This window comes from Cynocephalus volans, chromosome 8 (genome assembly GCF_027409185.1).
Source record: "Cynocephalus volans isolate mCynVol1 chromosome 8, mCynVol1.pri, whole genome shotgun sequence".
Lineage (NCBI taxonomy): Eukaryota > Metazoa > Chordata > Mammalia > Dermoptera > Cynocephalidae > Cynocephalus > Cynocephalus volans.
The window spans coordinates 112,654,797-112,662,282 of record NC_084467.1 but is presented as its reverse complement, the minus strand read 5'-3'; the positions used below and the strand labels follow the sequence as shown (position 1 = coordinate 112,662,282).

At 52.2% G+C, this 7,486-nt stretch overlaps 2 protein-coding genes across 3 annotated transcripts; both read right to left on the bottom strand.

The window, feature by feature from the left end:
• Positions 1-998: 998 nt before the first annotated feature.
• On the bottom strand, positions 999-1,184 carry LENEP (lens epithelial protein). The gene has a single exon (XM_063104055.1). It carries the CDS (start codon positions 1,182-1,184, stop codon positions 999-1,001), a length of 186 nt encoding a protein of 61 aa, XP_062960125.1.
• A 489-nt stretch (positions 1,185-1,673) lies between these two features.
• FLAD1 (flavin adenine dinucleotide synthetase 1) lies at positions 1,674-7,442 on the bottom strand. 2 transcript variants are annotated; one of them, XM_063105383.1, is made up of 8 exons: positions 7,137-7,442; positions 6,710-6,934; positions 4,520-5,264; positions 3,647-3,791; positions 3,092-3,190; positions 2,821-3,010; positions 1,989-2,062; positions 1,674-1,882 (listed from the first exon to the last, which is right to left on the bottom strand). In XM_063105383.1, the coding sequence occupies exons 2-8, from the start codon at positions 6,788-6,790 to the stop codon at positions 1,747-1,749; spliced, it is 1,470 nt and encodes a 489-aa protein (XP_062961453.1). In that variant the 5' UTR covers positions 6,791-6,934; positions 7,137-7,442; the 3' UTR covers positions 1,674-1,746. The 2 variants fall into 2 exon arrangements, with proteins under 2 accessions (XP_062961453.1, XP_062961454.1); XM_063105384.1 differs by having other exon boundaries at positions 1,797-1,882; positions 1,989-2,048.
• Between the last annotated feature and the right edge of the window lie 44 nt (positions 7,443-7,486).

Genomic DNA, 7,486 nt, shown 5'->3' with positions numbered 1-7,486 from the left:
CTACTTCCTCCAGGAAGTGGGGACTAGCATCAGCTCAGTGCTTTCCCCAGGATCTTCAGCGGCAGGAAGCTGCCTAGATCAGGTCTTCTATCTGGGAAAGGGCAGGATCCTTTGGGTTCCCATTGCAACACCCCGGGCCTCACAGAGGAAGACCCCACCCTCCCTACCCACTGGTTGGGAGGAACCTGGCCTTTCTGCTCTCCACCCTCCCAACTCAGGCTACAGTGAGTCAGGAAACCTGGCTTTCAGTCTTGATTCTATCCAGGACAAGTTTCTTCCCTCCCTGGTCTGCACCCTGGCTCCAAGACCCTTCCAGTGCTAACTTTTTCAATTTCCTCTAGACTTTTAGAACTTTTGGTCTCAGGCTGGCTGATTAGCTGTTTGTTACAGTACAGCCTCCTAACAACAAGGTCAAGGGTTTTGATCCCCATACCGGCCAGCCACCAAAAAAAAAAAAAAAAAAAAAAATCCAAACCTAACAAAAAAGAATGAAAGAACATTTGGTCTCAAGGCCTATTTATTATATGTATAGTTCAGTGATTCTCAAACAGAAATCTTAGGGGGTGGCCCATTCCCGATGCTAAGAGGGCATGGTATCTGGGCTGGTGGGCTCACTGTGCCAAGCGTGGAGGAGCACCAGGTCCTGCTGCAGTCTTATTGGGGTCTGAGCCAGCAAGCCAACCTTCTGCCCACCAGAGATCCACCAGAGGTGGGGGCTGGGAACAGAGGCCCAGAGATGAGGCAGGTATGACAGATGGCACAACTTTGCAGGATCTACACTTCATTCTTCACTCGTTGTTTTTGGCCCATCCTTGGTCAAGCACAGCTGGCCCCAGAAGTCTCGATGGGTGTTGGGCTGGGTGCTAAAGAAGAGAACGGAAAGCTGAGAGGCAGGCTCTGCCACAGAAGCTGCAGCCATGCCTCCTGTGTTTGCTCTACCCTTCCCACCTGAGTGATGCCAGTCATAGTGCCGGTGTGGGGGAGGCAATCTGCTGCTGTTAATCCAGCAGTTCCTTGATACACCAGCAGCAGAGGAGGATATAGGCAATTTCCTTCAGGGTCCGCTGTAAGCCCTCCCACCCTGTGCCTATCTTAATGACAGGCACCCGGAGCCCAGCATCTTGCAGGGCCCCTCCAAGGGAGAAGGGTAGGGCCTGGGCTAGGGGCTGTGTCCGGGGCTGCATGTGGGCAGCAGTTCTGAGGAAGGGTGTGGGAGCTGCCTTTAGTGCCTTTTATCAACACTGTCCCCACCCCCATCAGGACTCATGACTACAGAGACAAAAGCCCCAGGGTCTAGCAAAGGGAAGGTTCTGGGCCTGGGAACAGGCTGAGTCAGCCCCTATGGACAGGGATTGGGGGGGTGGGGTTAGTAGGAGGGAGGGCCTGGCCACTCCATCTTTCATCTTCTGCAGCCAGGCCAGCTCAGTTTCCCTTCTTCCAGCCAGGGTGGTGCCCTGCCTGGTTGCCCCTTTCCCAGTTGGTTGGCACGACTCCTGCTCCCGCCCTCTGGTGGGCTCCCGATGAGGCTGGCAGTGAAAACCATCGATGAGAGCTCCTTTCTAGCCTGTTCTGCTCTACCCCTGGGCCCCTTAGAGTGAGCACAGCCAGCTCACAGCTGGCAGAGTCTGGCCCACTCTGCTTCTCCCTCTCCCTGGAGCAGGAAGACACAGAGCAACAGTGAGAGGCACAGTTTATTAACAGGTTACACCCCAGGACAGCCTCTTTCCCTCCCTCCTGGGGTGGAGGTCACATGCGGGAGTTCCGCTCCTCATCTTCATTCTCCAGTAGGTAGGCTGGACGGTAGGTGGAGTGTCCTCCTGGGCTCAGGCACTTCAGGGCTGGGTTCCGTACTGTGTTCTCCCGACTCCCCAGCGACGTGTACCTGAAGCAGGTAGAATGAAGGGCAAGTGTGGTATGGGGTGGGCTCTCCCTATCCTAGCACCCTCATGTCCTTCCCACACCCATTCTCTTTCCCCTAACACCCTTACCCTCGGTCATACAGGATACAGTATGGGACAAACAACTGACGCAGAAAGTCCCAGATGTCTCTGTAGGTCCAGTCCTGAGAGGTCAGAGTCAGAATAGTCACAAATACTCCCCTCTCCCACACCTACCCCTTACCATCCTGGGAAGGGGCCCATCCAAAACTCTTCTGCTCCCTTGGCCTCTGAGGGAGGACTTGATATCTGATTCTCTGGTATGTCTTGCTCAGTGTAGGCTAAGCAATAAGAAAGAGAAGGCTTTTATCCCCTCCCCTCTCCGTTCCAGATCTGCCCTCCATTGGAGTGTAAGCTCCGGAAGGACAGGGAGGGACCACATCTGCCTAAGCCAGCGCTGTCCAGTAGTACTTTCTGCAACAATGGGAATTTCAGCATCTGTGCTAATATGATGCTTACTTGAAATGTGGCTAGTATGACTGAAGAACTGAATTTTTAATTGTATTTAATTTTTAAAATTGCGATAGAATTCACATACCATAAAATCCTTCTAAAATATAAAATTCAGTGGTTTTTAGTAATCTGTATTTCATTTTAATTAATTAAAATTTAAGTATAAATAAATGGCTAATGGCCATCATATTGGATAGAACGGGTCTAAATCACTGTTCTTTCCACAGGAGAAAGCACAATGCCTGCTGCTAAACTAGTGCTCAATAAATATTGGTCAAAAGAATGAGTGAACAAATAGCACTGCCTCCCTTGGATGATGGGGCCCCTTTGTCCAAGCCCCAGGCGGTAGCCTCCTCCCACTAGGGGAGCCAGGGTACAATGACTGACAGGGTACATGAGACTGAAGGCAATAAAACCTCTTCCCCATTACCAGCAGCGGGTTGATACGCATGAACGAAGGCCAGCCTGGGTCAGTGGGACTGAAAGGGCAGAGGCTACAGGAGTAAGGGTCAGTCCGGCGAGTGCCCATCAGGACGGCCTCCAGCTGGGGGTGCTGCATCTGCAGCTCACCCAGGGCCTGCTTCATGTCACCCTCAGCCTCCAACACCTGCAGATTATACCTTAGGAAGGAACAGAGGTGGAGGTCAGGAGTGGGCCCTGCCAAGCTCCTCTTGGAGCCCAAACCACCAGGCCTCTAGTACCTCTTGATGGTGTCCTGTAGAAACTGTTCCAGCTCAGGGAAAGGGGAGATGCTTCGGATATACAGGATCTGGAGGGGGTTTGGACCATCAGGGAATTTCCTGGGGAGGGGAGAAATCCAAAGATTTGCCAGCACGGACAGGGAAATGGCTCTCTAGAGAGTTCACTGTTCTCTTTGGCTCCTGGGATGGGCATCCACCTGTTCTTCACTTTCTTCATCCTTTCCATCCATCATACTCACTTCCTCTGGGAAGCCCACTCTGATCTCTCACCTCTCAAATCACAGCACACATCTCTGTTTCAGGTATGTAAATCTCACCTCCCCAACAGGACTGTCACTTCCCTGTGGTCTGGGATGGTGGCCTGCACATTCATGCCAGGGCCAAGCATGTGGCAGATGCTCAAAAAATGTGGTAGGGGAATGGAACTGAGGTCACCATGGCTGCCTCCCTCCCAGACTCCACCCACATGCCCCCCTTCTCCCTGCTTTCTGGGATTGGGAACTGGAGAATGGAAACAGTTATCTCTGGGGTCTTGCCTCTCAGGGGGTAGCTCACCTCTGCACAGCTGCATGGAAAAGATGCAGGAGGGCGGTGCAGTCCTTGCCCCCATTGAAGCCCACACAGAGTTGGGTGAGGCTGTACTGAGCCAAAGCAGTCTCAATAGTCCGTAGGGCGCCTGCCACCTTTCCCCCCAAAGACCCTGTCATTCAGGCAGAGAAGAGGGCATCACACAGAGGCACATGGCTATCAAAAAGGAGTGGGGGACATTTTGCCCTTGCTTAAAACCCTTCAACATCTTTCCAGTGTTCCTAGGATAAAGACCAGACTCCTTTGTGCTGCTTACTAGGCCCTGCAGGGTCTGCCCCCTGCCTGCCATTCAGCCACACGTCACCTAACCTTAGCTTCAGTATCTTTCCTCTGGAGTTAGAATGGGGGCGGGTGGGTATGGTATTCTGGTTTCCTTCCATTCCCCTAAACCCCATGCTACTTCCAGGCCCTCTTTCGTACTGTTTGCTCTTGCCTACCTCCTGGTCTAAGCAAATCCTTATCACTCAGCTTATATGTCACTTGACTAGAGAAGCCTTCTCTTACCCCAGATCAAGGGTGATCTTCCTGCTGTAGAGTCCCCTTCATCACTCACTTTTCATGCATGATAACCTGTTTAACATTTACCTTTTGTGTTAAACCACTGGTCCGTAACAGCAGGGCATACATTTGTCATGTTGAGCTATATCCCCAACACCTAGCACAGTGCTGGTGAAAGTAGGTACTCAATCAATATTTACTGGAAGAATGAGTGAATCAACAGGAGCTATCTTCTATCTTCTTTGAGATTTGCAGGAAGTCCCCAATGGCCCCTGCATTACTGAGACCTACAGTGGCCCCAATGGCCTGGTGCATGTTACCCCTCCCCCAGTAGTCCCCTACCTGATTCAGTGAGTTTGTATACAGCCTCACTGGCCTGCTCCACAGCGTTGGGCATGTAGGGGACCAGGGATCCCTGGGGCAGACGGGCAGTCAGGTAGGCCAGACATTCTTCCAGGGGCCCTTCTTCCTCTGAGTCTAGAGTCAACTTCACCTGATAGTAGTTGTTGCCCCAGTCAGGGTAGGAACCCAGGCCAAGTCTACGCCCAAAGTGGGCCTGGGCTTCAGCCAGGATGGGGGCAATAGAGGCCTCGGCAGCAGCCACATACAGCTCCCTCAAGTGGAACTGAACAGCTGTGTTTTGGAACAGTCCCTTCAGCCCCTCCAGCACCCGCCGCAGCAGCTCTGGAATGCCTGGGAAGAGGTAGACATTTCGGACGGAGACGAGAGGGAATCTGAAGGGGCGGCCAGTGCGAGGATCTGTGCCATAATGCAGGCGGGCAGAGGAGGGCACCAGCGACAGCTTCTCCCAGCCCTCCCCTCCTAGGGCTTTGATGGCCGCTTCCAGCTCAGGGTGTGGCTTGAGCTCATCCCCAAAGGCCTGTGCAACTGCCTCAAACGTCACATCATCATGAGTGGGGCCGATGCCCCCTGACGTGAGGACATGGGTGAAGCGGCTGGAGAAGGAGGTGATCTCAGCTGCAATGGTGGCTACCTCATCAGGTACAACAGAGACTCGGCAAACCTGGACCCCCAGGGAGCGCAATGTCCGGCACAGAAAGTAGGTGTTGGTGTCCTGAGTGTGTCCCTGGGGGTTGGGGGGGTGGAGAATGAGATTGTCATTGCAGTGGGAATGAAGGGCAGAGGGGGTGGGGTGATAGTTCCATCTGCCTGATGATGGGTGCTCTGCTCTTTGGGGGACCACAGAAGGCTGCCCAGGAGCCAGGACTGGGCACAAGAGTGGGAAAATCCATCTGAATGGAGTCAGGGATAATGTGATTCACCTTGGGCCTCCTTCTGTGCACTTTGACCCTGACCTCACCTATGTTTATGGATTCAGTGATCAATTCTATGTGGACAACTCACTCACTTCCTCACCAATCCTGACAATTTCAGTCCTCTGGCTCCAAGAGCTTGTTGGGCAGCCTCTCTGTATCCCTGGCTGTTGTCACTTTGGTCAGTGGCACCCCCAGACACTGAGCACAGCCAGTCAGGCCCTTCATCCTGTCAACTCTACTTCTGAAATGCCTTCCCGTCTGCTGTCTTCTCTCTGTCCCCACTGCCACCAAGCAGGCCCTTGGCACCTTTCACCCGGACAATGGTGACAGCCTCCTGGCCAGGCTCCCAGCCTCCAGCCACAGTGCTCTGCTCTTTGTCTCCCGAGTAACCTTCCCCATGTGTCACTGTGATTGCATCACTCTTGGGCTCAAAAGCCATTGGTTGTTTCCAACTGTATACAGAATAAAGTTCAAATTCCTTTGCATCGTATTTGAGGTTCTCTATATTGTGTACCCAATCTTCTTTTCCAGCCCCATCTTTTCTACTTCTTTACAGAGGGTTTAGTGGTTAAGAGTTTGTGTTCTGGAATAAGGGAGAATCAGGCTGGAATCCTATCTCTACCACTTCCTAGGTGTGTAACCTTGGGGAAGTTTTTCAACCTCTCTGAGCCTCAGTTTCATCATCTATTAAATGAGATTTATAAAATAAAAGTACCAACTTCGTGGGATTGTTGTGAGGATTAGTAAAATCACATATGTGATGTAATAAGCACACTGCCAGGCCCTAGTAAGCACTCAAAAAATATTACTATTACAAACCAGATGCATGCCATGTCCTCTAGTAAGACTTCCATGATCGTTCAGAAGGGATTCATCCCTTCTAATACTTTCCTTCTAGCTCACTTACCCACTCTGCTGAGTGCCTTCGATCATTTCCAAACAGGCTGGATATAACTTAAAATATATAATACATGCACCTGTACTTCCTCTACTCACTGGACTTCCTGTCATTGCTGTGTAGCCCCTCCACCCCCTACCATACTGCTTGGCAAATTGTAGGGAATTTGGTACAAGTTTTCAACAGAGTAATTGAAAGAAGAAGGGTCACCTTTCCTCCAATACGTTGGACTCACTCCAGGATGTTACTGCAGCAAGGGGGTTCCCACCCTGGTTCACCTCCCTTAACAGGCTGTGGAGCAGGCCCTTAAGGACAAAAGAACGCCCCACCCTCCTCCCTCTTCTTTCCCAGACACACCTTGAGGATCTCATCTCCAACAATGATGATGCCCGCCGTCACGCTGCGCCCCGGGGGAAGTTCAGAGGCCCTAGATGCCATGGTCCTGCCTTCTCTGCCCCTCTGCAAGGCCCTCCAGTAGCCACCCAGACCCCCAAATAGGGGTCGCAAGTACGGGGGTCCCGCCAGGTCTATAGGGCACTGGGGGCAATATCCTGGGAACAGGAGGTCCGGGGTCGAGGAAACCTGGAGGAGCCAGAAAGGACAATGGGGGAGAGCAGGAGTGCACGTCCCTCTTTAGAGGAAGACCCTCAGTCGTTTCTAACCAGACCCTTGACAAGCGACTTCTTTATTCCCGGCTCTTTAAAAATGTGTTTTCAAACCCCAACCCATGTTCCTTTAAATGTCTTCTAAGCTTGACTCCAGTTCTGCTCTCACGAGAACCTACCACTTCAAATGTCTTCTGTCTGCTGAGCCGGTCTCTTCAAGTGTCTGCTCTATCTTGGGCATCTGTACCTTTAAATGTCTCTTGTCCTCGGGGCATCTGCCCCTTTAAATGTTTACCTTATCCTGGGCTTGGACCCTTTAAATGGCCCCTCTCTCCACTCCCGACCAGAACCCAGTCGCCGTCTCCTGCAGCCTTCTGCACCCTTTCTAGCCTGGATTCCCCTCTCGTCCCACCAGGCTTCGGACTATTGAGCTCTTCTAGGCTCTCAACTGCCTATTTTGCCCTCTCACCAGGTCTTTCTCTTTCCTTTCCTCACGTCCCGGGGCAGCTTCCGTACTCAGTCCCACCTT

Excerpts from the sequence above, each read along its gene's own strand:
- FLAD1 (XM_063105383.1), bottom strand. The coding sequence starts at position 6,790 with ATGGCATCTAGGGCCTCTGAACTTCCCCCGGGGCGCAGCGTGACGGCG. Across the intron at positions 3,011-3,091 it reads CTACAGGACACCATCAAGAG|GTATAATCTGCAGGTGTTGG; the intron begins GTACTAGAGGCC and ends TTCCTTCCTAAG. Across the intron at positions 1,883-1,988 it reads TGTATCCTGTATGACCGAGG|GTACACGTCGCTGGGGAGTC; the intron begins GTAAGGGTGTTA and ends TACCTGCTTCAG.
- LENEP (XM_063104055.1), bottom strand. The coding sequence starts at position 1,184 with ATGCAGCCCCGGACACAGCCCCTAGCCCAGGCCCTACCCTTCTCCCTT.